Consider the following 16,730-nt stretch of genomic DNA (forward strand, 5'->3'; position numbering starts at 1 on the left):
ACAGTTAAAGCTAAAGTGTGTAGCCAATACTGAGAACTGTACAATCTATCTGACAGTCAGTGGGCTTTATATTGCTAGAAAACATTGCAACATTGTGGCATCAAAAGCACAGTAACCGGTCGTCAAAAAAAATACAGTCGAATTGATAACCTCCTTCTTTTTGAAGTCGGCTAAAAATAGGGACAGTTTCGCATCAAGAAATCAATTAATTACCTTTGTTAACTCTTTGAGAGTTGAGCTTCGCATACCAAATTAAAATAAATAGCAGTTGCCCGCGACTTCGTTCGCGATTCGCGAGATATTAAAAAAAAAAAACTAGTAGAGTAAATGGGCTATGTCAACCTAGTGTTGTGTTGCTTCTAATAACGTAAGAATTTTTCGAATCAGTTCCGAATAGAAGTTTCAGAGCCTTATCAATATAAAAAACAAACAATCAAATCCTTTTTCCAGAGGATATATAATAATTTTATTACTATTGGTTATTTGTCATATATCTAAATGAATATACAAATATTTTAAGAAACATCAATGTTTGTGAAAAATCAGTTCCTTATAATATTTTTATTAAAACTTTATCCATATACGACGATTGTAGGTTCATCGTTTACATGTTGATTCCGATTTATTCTACGTATTCATAGTCTAATGATTTAATGTTCATTTAAAGTAAAATCCTATAAATTCAATTAGCTTAATAGCACTGATATTTATAATATAGAGATATATTGTATGTATATCTTATAGACATCAGTGTTTAATAGATTAATTGATTGAAAAAGTATATGGTTTAAAAAGTTCAAAGTGGATCAACGGTTATTTAGCCAGTTATCGAATCATTGCTTGTTGCTACCGCAACTTCTCAATCCCACTCACAACTCGTAATTCATTTGGTTCGGAAATGTCATGTCAAACAAACAAAATCGGGCAATTGTGTGTGTTTGCAGTACGAGAACAAATATTCATAATGTTTATTCAATAAAGAAAATTTACTTAGATTTACATATTCCGCAGACGAGTCCCCCCATGTAGTCGCTTTGCAGGCGCAGTTTCGAAACGTACGGCACCAACAAAGGAAGTGCCATGAATTCTGTTTATTATAACGGGGCCAACGAAAGACTTATCCATGAGGCCGATCAATTAATATCTTACTTAGAACGTGGGTCTCCTGTACTGAAGTTTTATCCAAGAAAGAGACCGGAACGTCGCACACTATCTGTGCGTCGGGAAACACATCAGATAATTATATTCAGAAATGGAACTCCTCAGCGACATACGTTCGAAGGTACATTGGATATAAGAGATATAAAGGAAGTCAGAGTCGGAAAATCATCAAAAGACTTTGAGCGGTGGCCTGAAGAGACGAAACGAATAGAAAATTCGAAATGCTTCACAATTTACTATGGAACAGAGTTCAAACTACGCTCTGTATCTTTCGTTGGTAAGTCCATTTTAATGTAAATAGCCAAAATAAATCTATATTTATTCCGACATTACCTATTAATAGATTATTTTCTATTTTCATCCTTTAAAAACTCGTAGTTTTAATGTTGTTGAATTTAGCTGGAAATTTACCATGGCTAGAGCTATAAATATCTGAAGCAACACTGCCACTTGGGATTTTGGTCTGGATTTAAAATAGCTTGTTTGTATTTCAGCTCAAACGGACAAGGAATGTGAAACATGGGTGAAGGGAATTAGGTTTTTAGTAGAGGAAGCTATAAGTACACCATATCCACTACAAATTGAGAGATGGTTGAGAAGAGAGTTTTATACAATAGAAAATTCTCATGAAAAGTAAGCATTTTTTTGTAATCTATCCCTCATATAAAAACAATTGAATTTTTTTTTTACAATCTATATAATTTTATTTATTTATCTATGAACTGATATCATAGTGTAAAATTTACTGCCTTAGCTCTTATTTACTTTATTAATTATCAATCTTGCTGTGGCAAGTGCATTGAATTCTAATTCTATAAAAGAAGGATCCATTTCTAGTTTTCACATCCAAGAAGTTTTTTCTTAAATGTTCAATTCACAAGCTATGAATCTTGTGACTGCAGCAAAGGACGTGTAAATTTGGTTTACCTGAGAAATTGAATTTCAAATTTTTGGGTTGTGCTGTGCATTTAGCAATTTAAATTTTGGGTAGCTCTGCGCTGTTTTTTTGCTTGAGCGACTGACTATCCAATGAGAAAATATTACAGTATAAGGAGAGGAAATAATTTTTATTATGCAGTCTGCTTGCTTGATCCCTTATCATATGAAAAATGCAACAGCATATTGATGTTTACCTCTATAAATACCAGATATTTATTTACACCCACTATATGTGGTGAAAATGAGTACATACCATTAAGCAACTACTGAATCTCATTGTTACATACAATGTACATCATTGTTACATGTTACAATTAAAAACATTAGTCTGTAAGAGGCGCTGCTATTGCAGTAGGTTCTGTAAGAAAATATGTATGTCATACTAAGACATAAAATGACAAACAATAAATTATGTTCATGTATAGTACAACATGGATGTTGTGACTATTTTTTAACATTAACAAAGGGGTGCTAAATAGCTATTGCGATATTTTGGCTTATATTGTGTCTTGCCCGCCGGGTCTATTAATTTTGTTGGATTGTACAAACAACAAATCCAAATATGAGCTTAAATCATAATCTTTTTTAGTAACTAATGTATTTTGTTTTACTCTGTCAGTAATTTAATAGGTTGCCGCGAAAGTTCTTACCGATTTTCGTTAGGTAGTGTGAGAACAGACCTTAATATATTATAATGATTGAAAACGTATGTAATCTTACTCAAAAAGAGAATACCTTTAGACATTTTTGTCTTTTTTTATGCGCTTTTTTGGCGACATGGTGTGTTGGTCGATTTACACCTTGTTTGTTTATTACAATGAATTCTTTAAAGGGAATAATTTCAACACTTCCATAAGAGATCATAGAGCATGGTGGTACCTATATACTTTAGTAACAATCTAAAATTTAGATCTTAAAAATGGGCTTCCCGGACAACCCATAATCATATTATATATAATTAGGTGTTTATGTATTTGTCTGCTATGCATTCTTAAACCACAGATTGGATTTGAATGAAACCTTGGCAGATTATTCTTAAGATGCCAGATAAGATTAGTGCTTTAAAAGTTGAAAAAAAATTTCAGGCTTAATGAAACTTTTTGCTTGCACTATACTTAATATTGTTTCTATATTATTTGGCATTGCAACACATGCTGTGCGTTTTAGATGATAATCTATTGTCGTAATTATCTGATTTGCAATTCTTGAATAATGGTTATTATCAACTAGCTTTTACCCGCGACTCCGTCCGCGCGGAATAAAAAATAGAAAACGGGGTAAAAATTATCCTATGTCCGTTTCCTGGTTCTAAGCTACCTGCCTGCCAATTTTCAGTCAAATCGATTCAGCCGTTCTTGAGTTATAAATAGTGTAACTAACACGACTTTCTTTTAAATATATATAGATAACATAAGCCATGCCCGTAACTTAGAGGTGTTGGAAGGGACAAAAGCATACTTATCTCGCCTCTCCCACATTCATGCCTTAATTATCATGTGGCCATTTTTAAATACAGGATAACTCTGAAAGAAATCAAGGCATTCTTGCCTAAAATCAACTGCAAAATATCAACAAGCAAATTGCGCGACATTTTCCAAGAAGTGGACACTGGTAAACGTGGCGAAATTGGATTCGATGATTTCTCAATTCTTTATCACAGATTAATCTTCGACGAAAATGTTAGTAGCCTTATTTATTAGTTGTTGTAACATTTTATTTCTGTAACATTGTCAATGATTACTGTAAGATTATATAAAAAGATATAATTGCCCTAAAATCAGAACATTTGCCTATAAAAGAAATTTAATTGCAGAATGATATTGCTTATCTAACTGAACTTTAGAGAATACACTTGTTTGTTTAAATAATAAATTAAAAAAACAACTAGATAATGATATCAACAGTACATTTAAGTTTCTCATTGATACGTCTTTTGTAATTTCGAGTATTCACAAGGTTTGATTTTTTCTTTATTAAAATTGTAAATGTTCAAATAAAAAAGTAAATATATACTTTAAATAATTCCAGAATGTCCATGATATATTTGACAAGTACTCGCATTATTGCGAAAATGGTACGACAATAACATTACGTGAATTCCAAAGATTCCTAATAGTAGAACAAAACGATAAATTAGGAGAGGATGAAGCCAAAACATCTCAGTATATCAGAGATTACTTACGTGATCCTCAGAGAGATATATCTGAACCATATTTAACCTTAAATGAAGTAAGTGTCATAAATGATATAATATTATAAAAATATAAATATAATTATTAATAAATATATTATATTTTCTATTATTTTAACAATTAATATGTATAATTCTTATTTTAGTTCATTGAAATGTTGTTTTCAAAGCACAATACAATTTGGGACAGTAAACATAATCAGGTAACTCAAGATATGACAAAACCATTATCACATTACTGGATCTCATCATCTCACAATACGTAAGTATTGTTGCTTTATTATTCACAAAAAATTTTGAAAAACTTATATAAATGATAATGCATGACATTTGTATGTTTCTAGATATTTGACAGGTGACCAATTCTCAAGTGAATCTTCGCTGGAAGCATATGTGCGTTGCTTACGATCATGCTGCAGATGCATCGAATTAGACTGCTGGGATGGACCAGATGGAATGCCATTCATTTACCATGGACATACACTAACAACAAAAATAAGATTCATGGATGTTCTGAGAACTATAAAGGAACATGCTTTTGTTGCATCTGATTATCCACTTATTTTATCCATTGAAGACAACTGTTCGCTACCACAACAGAGACGTATGGCGAATGCATTTCAAGATGTCTTCGGTGACATGTTACTTGTCCAAGCGATTGAGAAAAATGAAACTAGCTTGCCATCACCCTATGATTTGCGTCGAAAAATTATTTTAAAGCATAAAAAATTACCTGAAGGTGCTGAGGAAAATTCATTTGCAGTACGTCTAGAAGAAGGTAAAGATATGGATTTACGAAATTCAATTAAAAATGGTATATTATTATTGGAAGATCCCGTGGACAAAGAATGGAATCCTCATGCATTTGTGCTTACTGAAAATAAACTTTACTATACAGAAAACTATAGTGCACCAAGTGAAACAGACATTGATAGTGATGGTGAACCCGAATTGGACACTTCGTCCATACCTCAGGATGAATTGCACTTTGGGGAGTGTTGGTTCCATGGAAAATTAACTGGAAATAGACAAGAAGCTGAAGATCTTTTGAAGGCACATGCACATCTTGGTGATGGAACATTTCTAGTGAGAGAAAGTGTGACATTTGTTGGAGACTACTGTTTGTCATTCTGGAGACAAGGCAAAGTTAATCATTGTCGCATAAAATTGAAGCAAGAAAGGGGTATAACTAAATATTATCTCATCGAAACAATTTGCTTTGACAGTCTGTACAGTTTGATCACACATTACAGGCAGCATCCACTCCGCAGTCAGGTAAAGAAATATATACAAATACATTATATGTTAACTATCACCAGCGACTTTGTCCATTTCAATATTAACACATTTCTTCAATTCACAATATGTTTAATATACAGACACGTCGCAAAAAAAGGACCTCTAATTACTTATCCCGCTGCTGGCGAGGACTGATGACAATAATGGTGCTGTGACGCCTCGATGTTTCGTGAATCTTAATATATTCCTAAAATTATAGCCTGACCATTAATAAAGCATATCTTTTATGAGGTCGCCACAATCGCGTTTGATATTGCAACATTAGATCTACTTCAATGCGTCTAACGAACTAATTTCATTTAAATATCAAGTATTTTAATATTTTTTTTAAATTAATACAAGTGTATACAGTTTTTATCTGCGTCTATAAATATTTATCAGCATTAAGACACAAAATTTTTACAACAGAAATTAAAATATCTTGACAACCTAAAGACAGTTAACAATTTTAATGCATGTCAACGAATTTTTCTTTTTTAATTAAATTGTAGTAGAACTAGAAATTAGTTTTGTAGGTTTTCAGCAAATGCTGTTGTTGTTCATTTTCTGGTCAGGCTACACATAAGTCTAGTTTGCTTCCTTATATAATAAGCTGCTTTTTATTATTCCCTTCAAAATCGGTCCTATCCGTTTCAGACTAACACATACAAAATTTTATTTTATTTATCTCCTATTTTATTTATCTGTATACATAATACATATAGTATATAATCTAATTTATATAATTTTATAGGAGAGCATTTTATTTGTATTGGATTTAGGTCCACCTGTGAATAGTATCAAACAGTAAAACGACATACATCAATGTGTTTTTTGGAGAAAATTTATTTTGAGGTTATCAACCACATCTAAATGTCATGTCAATGTCATCAACCACAATATTTATTATTTATGCTTCTATATGACATAATTTAAATTTTCTATATTTTTTCAATATTTATATTTAATTATTGAGCTCCACCTTACTGAGTATGCTCAAAAAATGATGTCTTTTATGATATTTGTTTATGTTTTACCGTGTTATCTTTTGTAGTAACATTTTTGTTTATTTTTAGGAGTTTTTGATAACACTGAAAGATCCTGTGCCACAACCTAACAAGCATGAAGGTAAAGATTGGTATCATCCTCATTGCTCGAGAGCTCAGGCTGAAGAGTTGTTACGAAAAGTCAATATTGACGGTGCTTTCCTTGTCAGACCTAGTGAAAAAGAACATGGTTCCTACGCAATCAGTTTTCGGTAAGTTAATACCTTTACTTAAGTTAATACACTGCCGCCATTAGACACTAAGTTAATTTCGTACACTAAATTCAAACTGAGTGATATCATTAGGATAAATCAAGCTTTTTTTTTTCAAAATTATAGGACGGAGAAAGAAATTAAACACTGCAGAATAAGACTGGAAGGAAGATTGTATACCATTGGCACGGTTAAGTTTGAGAGTCTTGTAGAGTTGGTGTCATACTATGAAAAGAATCCATTGTACAAAAAGGTGAAGTTATCATATCCCATCAGCGAGGAGGCCATAAGAAGAATAATAGCAGTAAGTATTAATATAGATTAGAATAAATATAAATTAGAATGAGAATGAAGTAGAAGTAGATTGAAGCAGAAGTAGATTGAAGGAGAAGTAGAATGAAATAGAAGTAGAGAACTTCTAGTGTGATCTTCTTGTAATCTATCTTCTTTGTGTAATTCCTCTCTTGTCTTTCGCATTATTATTTTTACTAATGTTATTCATTTATTAGGTTTAAACTATAGACATATTTTTTTTTTCAATTATTTTGACACCTTAGGAGCCAGATGACTGTTCAGTGTATGGAACACCTGGTTACATGGATCCTACATCATTTAGCTCGAGGGTAATTATATAATTTATTCTTTATCCATTTATCTTTCTAAAAAATTAATGAATGACTTCAAAAAGTTTTAAAATAATAAAATTTTAATTAATTTTTACTTTTATTATGCTTTATTTTAGAATAAATATTAATTAATTTTCTATCAATCTTTTCTAATTTTGATTTAAGTTGTCTAATAAATTTTCATCTGTTTCAATTTTTTGTTGCTATTTTTTTTATCACGTATTAGGTGACAGTAAAGGCATTGTATGACTACCGTGCAAGACAAGATGACGAACTGTCATTTTGTAAACACGCGATAATAACGAATGTGGATAAACCTGATGAAGGTTGGTGGAGAGGGGATTACGGAGGCAAACGTCACCATTGGTTCCCCGCAAATTACGTCGAAGAGGTCGATGTACCTCATTTACCAGAGATTGCTGTTAGTATTAATAATTCATCGTTTTATTTGCTTTGTTACAATATCTTCTTGAAGTTCATGCACATCGTTATTGTACTGTGTAATATTGTGTTGTCGTTTCAGTTTCGGAATGATGTAGATAGCTTATTATTTAGTCAATTTATCAAAGAGTTTATTCGTTTTGTTACTGCTACATTTCTAGAAAAAAATTACAGTTTTTAGAATTTAAGATTACAATTTAAATATTTTAAACAATCGTTAAGTAGAAAATAAAACTTTTTCAGGGATGTTTGGATAATGAGAATGCTGCGTTAGGTTCTCTTCAGCAGGGAGTTGTCGATGTATTAGGTGCTGTGGTGGAACTGGTTGTGGGCGAAGAAAGCGGTGCGGCGCGCTGGCTGGTCAGGATACAGACCCCCACCATGTGCTCCCCTTTCGATATGGCCGCGCCCACCAGGGAGATAGCGTTAGAGTGGCTCGCTGCTATCAAAGAAGCTGCTCACAGCGCCAGCGCCAGATCTCTACAGCACAGGAAAATGGAGCGCACCTGGAGAATCGCCAAAGAAATGTCCGATCTCATCGTCTACTGCCGCTCCGTGGCTTTCAACGCCGACAAATTAAAAAGTAAAAACTTTGTCTTCAACGAAATGTCATCTTTCCCCGAAACTAAAGCGGAACGATTCATGTGCCAACAGGAGGCTTCGCAAGCGTATTTCATCAAATACCACACAATCCAACTGAGTCGTATCTATCCTAAAGGACAGAGGATAGATTCATCAAACTACAATCCCGTTCCGTTCTGGAATGCTGGCTCACAGATGGTGGCACTCAATTATCAAACACCGGACAAGGCGATGCAAGTTAATATGGGAAAGTTCAAAGAGAATGGAGGTTGCGGTTATATACTGAAGCCGGAGTTTATGTTCGATGAGAGATATACTCCTCAAGACAGGAGATGTGTTGAGAGGAAGGTGAAGCCGGTGACGGTGATGCTGCGCGTCATCGCGGCGAGGCATCTCTGCAAGTCTGGCAGGGGCACGGCGAGCCCTTTCGTCGAGGTCGAAATCATCGGCGCTGACTATGACAGCGGCGTAAAATTGGTCACCAAAACAGTCAGTGAGTATTTTTTTTTTCAATCTCTACACAAAGTTTAGTAAGCTAAACTTTGATAAACTTTACTAATAGCTTGTGCAAATTCTTAATATTGTACAATTATTCCAAAAGGTAAAATTTTAATTTCACACATTTAGAAATTATAGTCAAACAAGGATATTTGAGCCGGTGAGAGAGGCGCTAGTATCGCGGTTAGTTCTGTCAGAAAATATATAAAACCTACTTACATATAGAAAATGACGTGAAGAAATGACATGACAGATATAATACAGAAAGGATATTGTGACACGTTTTTGACGTTTACAATACATTGTTTGACATGACAATGACATATTTTGACAAATTTGATTTTGTCAAAATTTAGTGTAACTTATGTCCACCGGGTCAGATATCCTTGTCGGTCTATACGTTAAGCAGTCATAAGATTTACAGAAAATCTCTTGCTATCTAGTTTCTTTACATATACAAATGAAAATATTTTGTTATTTATTATGATTTATATAAAATAAATATATTTTTCAGCTGACAATGGAATCAATCCTATATGGAACGATATATGCGAATTCGACGTTGCCAATCCCGATTTGGCACTGATCCGATTCTTGATTCAAGACGAAGATATATTCGGTGATCCGAATTTCATCGGTCAAGCGACGTATCCATTGAAATGTCTACGCACCGGTTATCGCAGCATCAGTTTAACTAACGGTTTCTCAGAAGAATTGGAATTATCATCACTTCTTGTGCATATAATCATTACACCGAGTCGTTTGCATTCTTTGCCTTAGCAGGTTCAGAGCCGTTCGCTTGGTCGAAAAAAACGTGATGGCATAAAATGTGTTATCAACTAACTGGTAACTAATAGTGAAAGCTTTATTATACGTATTTTTCATGTTCCTTACAAAGTAATCTATAAACTTCACTGGTACTATCTTCCTAATGAAAATAAGTGAAAATTTATTTATACATTATATTTGCTATTCTAAAATATTGTATCCTATTTATGTATTTTTTTTTAACTTTTACTATCTTAATTGTTATCACAATTTTAAAATGTAATTTTAAGGCGTGCATTTTTTTTTCTTTATTTAACGTATAATTTTAAATAATAATGGTATTTCCTAAGATTACATAATATTTCTCTATTGAGACTAAACTATATATATTTTTAAACTTTAATTTTCATCATTGTACAATCTTTTTAAAAGATGCATTAACTGAGGTACACAAGTTACATGCTTTAAAAAAAATCTGAAATAAAAAAAATATATATTTTATAGTTAAATAGGTAGATATTGAAATAAACGTAAGAAAAACTATGTAATTGTGGTAAGAATATTCTGAAATGTTAATTTACATTTTGGATTTTAATTTTTTGCTGAAATTATTCTCTTGTGTTGCTTAGGAATTATTGAAGTGTGGTTTTTTTTTAAATTATATAAAACTATTGGTCGTCCATTTTTTGATATTCGACCACTTAATTAAATATACTTTTTATAATTGCTCTTCTTGTCTATATTAACTCTGTAGAATTTCACGTTCATCCGTGCAATTGCAAAAAGGGTACAGAGTTATCGCTTCTCATATATATTACAAAAAAAAAATTAATTATATAAATCACAATTGAATCTTGTCATCACATATTGAAAACTTTTGAGACTGATAAAATACGGATGATAAAAAAATATATATATACAAAAAAAAAAATCAATGTTATACGAAAAAAAATCTCTGTTACATACATACTTGTAGGACTGAATCTTTAATTATATTTCTCTTAATTCTTGCTTTTTCTTAATAAAACTTCATTAATTTAATTATTTGCTACTTCGTTCTGCATCCAATCTGCCGTCTATAGTTCCACAAGGATCTTATGGTTGTCAGAAATATGTGAACTGACAATGTCATCTTGACAGCGTCATATTTTGACCAATGAGAGTGGCAGCTGCACGGGTCAATGTTGCCATTTTCATAATTTCGAAATTCTTAAAAAAATATCACGCATGATATGACATGGAAGTTAATTTGCTATTGTGTTTGGAATTGCAATTGCTTGGAGTTGCAATATGTACGTCTTCCGGAAGAAGTAAAAACTTTAAATCTTGTCATGTCAAAAAAATGCCCTAAGATCCTTGTTTGACTATTTTTTATTATTTTTAAAAATTTGATACAATAAATAAAGAAAAATGTAAGAAAATCCTGCACACATGTGACTGAAAAGTTTGTCAACGAAATATTTTTTGCGTTAAATTTATTCAATCCGCCGAGAAATATGTTTTCTATAATTTGCTATTCATATTTACCTCTTTTATATCACAATTTAAGAAAAAAAAATAGTAATGTAAATGCACAAATACAAAGTTTATTGTCTATATTTGATAAAAACTGATATCAACATATTCAGATTATAGTAATATATTTTCACATTGAATAACCTAATAGTATTTTGTCTAAAAATTTATCTATTTACACTTCTTATTAATATGTTATAAAAATATTAAATTATATAAAAAAAAAATGTTGTAGAAATATGTGCTTCCGTGTTATAATATTATTATCCAATAAAATATTGGATTAATCGACATAAAAGGTGATTACGTAGTGTGATAAAACCAAATTGTTAAAATTTAAGGCACTTCGTACACGAGGCTATGCAAATCTCAGATACTATTCGATACTTGTATCGTAGACGCGTGTCGCCTATCTGGTTAGTACAGTTAAAGCGACTACATGGCTGACACGAATTTATAAAATGTCAACTGTTGTAATGTCAACGACGCATTGTGTACAGACCTTTATAAGATAGTATTGCGTAATTCGCTAAGATACTAAAATCGCTAGGAATCGTAGATTTTCGTAGCCTTGTTTACGAAGGACCTAACCGTGGGTTTCGACTGTTGTAAGATTTGTATAACAACATTGACATCCCTTTCATGATCTTTGTGACAACCAAAGCAAAATTTAATACAAAATTTTACGGCAGTCTAATTTCACAATAAAATTGTTACGGCACAATAAATCACAATTTATATAGAATTATTTACATCGCACACAATTATAGTACTAATGCTAATAGTCCGGTGCATATAAGAAATTTGGTGGAGACATAAAGTTATAGCACAATTATAAATTCCAGCTTTCGATCGCCGCGGCGTCTATTCTTTAACAACTCGTGTTAGCGAGAACCAACCATTTTAATAAAAAAATAATATCTATGTCCTGCTCAAGCGGCGACGGGTCTATAACCTATACAAGACGTTTAACCCTTACAATTGTCGATTTTAGTAATATGAAAACGAATTCCTATGTATTCATAAAAATTCATACAAAAGTATATATTATATACCAATGCTATTCTATGTGTAGTTCTTTATGTGATTTTTCATACGTGAAAATCGTATTTGGAATTGAACGTGTTATTAATGTAAGAATTATATTAACTTTCGTATTATTACTACGTAAAATATAATTTTAATGTAGTTATATAAATTAGTTTTTAAAACTGAACAAAAATGTTAAAACGATCAACAATCTTCGAACGTATATATTGTTTTTTTTTCTTATATATTCGTAAATGTTTCTAAGATATTATTAGATAGAATGTATAATTAGAAAGATAGATTTAAAAAAAAACAATCGCACAATATACGACTGCAAATTAATTTAAGAGTATGTAGACCGACAAGGATATCTGACCAGGTGGGCATAAGTCAAACTAAATTACGACAGCTCACTAACGACACCGTCACGTTCTCACTTTTTACTATTTTATGCTATTTTCAATGTCAATGCAAGCTTTTTCTGATAGAACTAAACGCGATAGCAGTGCTGGTCAGAGGGTCTATTACGAATATTTTCGATATGCGTTTCTGTAACATCATCGACAAAATATGTCGAAATTTGTCATTTAACTTTATGCTCGATAGAGGACGCTGCACAAATGTAATACATGTTTTGTCGACGTTACGCATATTTTCATGCTAGGCTCTCAGATATCCTTGTTTTGACTATAATTAGGATTAGTATTGTTACAAATATTGTTATATGTCAACTTATTACTGTGTGTTTTGTCTGTAGTGACACTTATATTAATATGTCCCACTCATCCTCCTTGAAAAAATAGTGACAGCTATATCAAGTATCGCAGCAGTTTAGTTTCACAGTTAGATTGAATTGTAGTACTATAGTATAAAATAAACTATTCAATATACGTGTACGTGTATGTTATCGACAATGCATTATGAACATTATTATTCTATGTATTGTGTTCTATGACTATAATGGTTAATTTATGAATAATAAACATCAACCATGCGAGTTGGGAAATCGCGACTTTTATTTTTATTAAGATACTAACTGTCGCCCGCGACTCCGTCGGCGAGGAATGAAAAAAAAAGTAAGCCTATCTGACCTTCCGGACTATATTTTACATATGTGCCAAATTTCATCAAGACAGATCAGTCGTTCCGGAGATACCTTCAAACAAACATCCATCCATCTAAACATCTTCATCATCTTGACCTTGTCCCACCTACGTAGGGTCGGTGCACCAGGTTTCCGTTCTCCAAATGAATCTGTGCCGACATCTCCTTTGTCACCCCCTTCTTCATCATGACATCTTTCACGCAATCCTTTCATCTCTTCCTAGGCCTACATCTACCAGTGTACCCCTCCACACTCATACTTAACGTTCTCTTTGCCACATGCGATTCTTACCTCCTCATAACATTCCCATACCACGCTAACCTTTTACTTCTCAATTTTTCTACTACCTGTGCTATTTTCAGACTTCCTCTAAAATACTCATTTCGTATCCTATCCACTCTTGTTACTCCACACATCCATCTTAACATTCGCATTTCCGCCACATGTACTTTCTTTTCATCCGTCCCTTTAAAAGCCAAACATTCGGATCCATGCATCATGACAGGTCTTACGATGGTTTTGTAATTATATTGAGGGAAATTTGTAAGTCGCATATTAACCCTGTGACCTAACGCAATTTCATCCACTCCGCTTTTATTGTATTTTTCACGTCACGGTCAATATCGCCGTCGTTTTCTATCAATGAGCCGATGTACCGGACGTCGGAGCAAACTGGAAGGTCAACGCCATCTAAGGGAAACGGGATAAAACTGGATAAGCCTCCGAAATCGCAGAATAATTGTTCGGTCTTGGTTCTGCTTATCTTTAATCCGGCACTCTCCAGTTAATTAAATAATTCATCACTCACAATCCATCTAAAAATTCGCATTTATAATATTAGTAAGATTATCCACCCTTATATTAAAATATCAATTATTTTCTGAAAATTTTCACAAAAAAAAAGAAATATGGTAATGGGCGCCATACTGGAATTCGATATTTCCCTATTTATTTAATTTCAGCTTTAGATCGAAACGAAGGATAGTTATCATGAAAGGGATAATTGATTTGCAATAAAAGTTAGCTGTAAAATATATTTAATGAGACATAAACTCTATCCAAAAAAGAAACGGAAAGAAAGTTTTACAGGTGATTCAGCAGTGGAAGCGCTGTCTAATCGTTGGTTTCTGAGACGAAAATCTCCGTTTAAAACATTGTTTTGTCAAAGACAGGGATGATATGTTTTATTCAGGCATTTTGATCTCGGAACCAATAAACGGTTAAAGTGTCTAGAAACAAAAAAAGGCTATTTAAAAGGCTACAGGTCTTTGATTCGATTCCCTAGACTATTTTGTATTTTTTTATTTCACTGTTATATACAATGTTTTTATTGTCTGTCACTCACTCTATAATACATACTTGTCAACAGATTAGGCTGCGTTGTGCTCAAAGGTTTATCCTTAGAGAACACCTGCTTAAAACAATAAGAGACGCGGATCTTATAATTTTAAACTAAACTATTAAAATTGGCTCGTAAGAATATTACAAATCCTTTCTTACTTTAGTTTTACTACTTTTTAACTGCAAGTTTTCGAGCAAATTAGTTAAACGTTAACTATATAATAATATTAGATTCTGGCAAACATTAATTAACAAACTTGTCTTTGTTTGAGTGCAAGCTTGCATTTTACGAACGCACGCCATCATTCTTAGGAAATGAGTTCATTTGGTGGCGTGTGCCTCAAAGGGTTAACACGTTTTTTATTTGAAAATTCATTAGTCCACAGTCCACAGCATTTCTTCAATGGTGAGAAGTATCACTAACGGTGAGTATATTTTAATTAATAATTACAATTGTTTTTAATTTATATTTTGAATATAAAATATAAATGACGTGATATCTTGATTTCATTATTCCAATGCGACAAAGTAGGAACGATATGGTGTGCTCTTTTATAGTAACTCACGTTCATGCATTTGTAAGAGATAATGGACGCTTCAGGTTTTGCCACACACGTTATATGATACTTTTATAATGTTTATTAAGCATCTTGTGGTCTCTCAAAAGTTCCACCAGAATAGAAAATTTGTTATAATCCATGTTTTTCATAAGAAAATGAAGCGTCGAATCATTTTGACCTTTGACCTGTTTTGTCTCTGGCGCAGGAATTCTTCATTAGACATTGAAAAAACAAGTCGAGGGAACAATGGCGGTAAGTGGTTATCGTCCACGTTGTTCGAGGCCGGCTGTGGCGAGCTGTTGCGATTGATGGACTTTGAGGGCGTTTGCCATCTCGACCAAGTCAAACGCATTTTATTTGCAATCAACTCGTGGTAAGTCTGTTTCAAACGATTTCAGTTTGGTTCGTTTCTATTTTAGGATACCGCAATTTGAACTTACCACGTGGCAAGTTCAAAGTTCGATTAGTCGGTTGAGTAGTCATCTTTCATGGTTATCTGAACTGAAAATAACTGACAATCACTATAACTGAAAATCACGTGACATGTTGACTATACCGTTTTATGCCGTCGAAACAAGGTTCGGTTCACAATTTTAAAATCCCTTGTAAGATTTACCTGTCCTGTAATTTTTAGTTGAATAACTAATCGATTGCTCTGCCTAGATTTTAGAATATGTAGGCATAGAAATATTTTTATAAGTGTTATATCAAAGCAGTTATTGAGCTTTTGTCTTCGAAGAGTAACTATACTCCATTTGTAGAATTAATATTAACATTTTGACCAAATGGTTACGTGTCTCAGTAAGTAGGACTTTGCTTATGCAGCAATTGAATGACGCAAGCGACGGCCATTTTGAGGATAGCAACGAGCAAGCATACCTTTGTTACTTCAACATTTTTTGACGCGTATCTTTTATAACGACGGTTATGTTTTTCTTTTTTCCTCTTTTTATTGGAAAATTAATTACTTGTGGTGATGCAGTCTTAAGACGCATTATAGGAATGCCTCATGTACCACGCCGCCGTACGCCGTCCGGTCCGCAGTCACCCATGTACCACCTTAGTTTACCATTCACACTATTTTGATAGTTGCAACATTACAGGACTAAAACTATACTATTAATTTATTGCAATATTTTAACAAAAAGCGGATTCTTGAAAATAAATACTTGTATCTTTTGATGTTAGTGAACATTTTTTATGTTTTTCAGCTCCTAATTATTCACCAGCGTCAATTTGGGGCGGCCACTGCTTCTCCAGTTTTGAAATCTGACGATATTAGAGTACCAGAACGTGAGAAGATATTACCGTACCGGAAAATATCAGGTGACGTCGCTTCTATAAAATATGTCTACAATAATTAAAATTTAACTACCATGTTTTACGATCTTTTGAATGAATCGCATTATTCTGTAAATCGACATTGTAAAGAAAATGT

General features: G+C 32.8%; 1 protein-coding gene and 1 long non-coding RNA gene across 2 annotated transcripts; both read left to right on the top strand.

The window, feature by feature from the left end:
• The first annotated feature begins 856 nt into the window (after nucleotides 1-856).
• LOC106717301 (1-phosphatidylinositol 4,5-bisphosphate phosphodiesterase gamma-1) lies at nucleotides 857-9,896 on the top strand. The gene is made up of 12 exons (XM_014511132.2): nucleotides 857-1,438; nucleotides 1,656-1,794; nucleotides 3,617-3,779; nucleotides 4,129-4,329; nucleotides 4,438-4,553; nucleotides 4,636-5,566; nucleotides 6,646-6,827; nucleotides 6,954-7,131; nucleotides 7,385-7,450; nucleotides 7,680-7,874; nucleotides 8,138-8,969; nucleotides 9,489-9,896. Exons 1-12 carry the CDS (start codon nucleotides 1,081-1,083, stop codon nucleotides 9,752-9,754), a joined length of 3,627 nt encoding a protein of 1,208 aa, XP_014366618.2. The 5' UTR covers nucleotides 857-1,080; the 3' UTR covers nucleotides 9,755-9,896.
• A 5,174-nt stretch (nucleotides 9,897-15,070) lies between these two features.
• On the top strand, nucleotides 15,071-16,632 carry LOC106717220. The gene is made up of 3 exons (XR_001357316.2): nucleotides 15,071-15,157; nucleotides 15,498-15,665; nucleotides 16,504-16,632. It is a non-coding gene; the product is annotated as an uncharacterized LOC106717220 (long non-coding RNA).
• The last annotated feature ends 98 nt before the right edge of the window (nucleotides 16,633-16,730 follow it).

This window comes from Papilio machaon, chromosome Z (assembly GCF_912999745.1).
Source record: "Papilio machaon chromosome Z, ilPapMach1.1, whole genome shotgun sequence".
Classification (NCBI taxonomy): Eukaryota; Metazoa; Arthropoda; class Insecta; order Lepidoptera; family Papilionidae; genus Papilio; species Papilio machaon.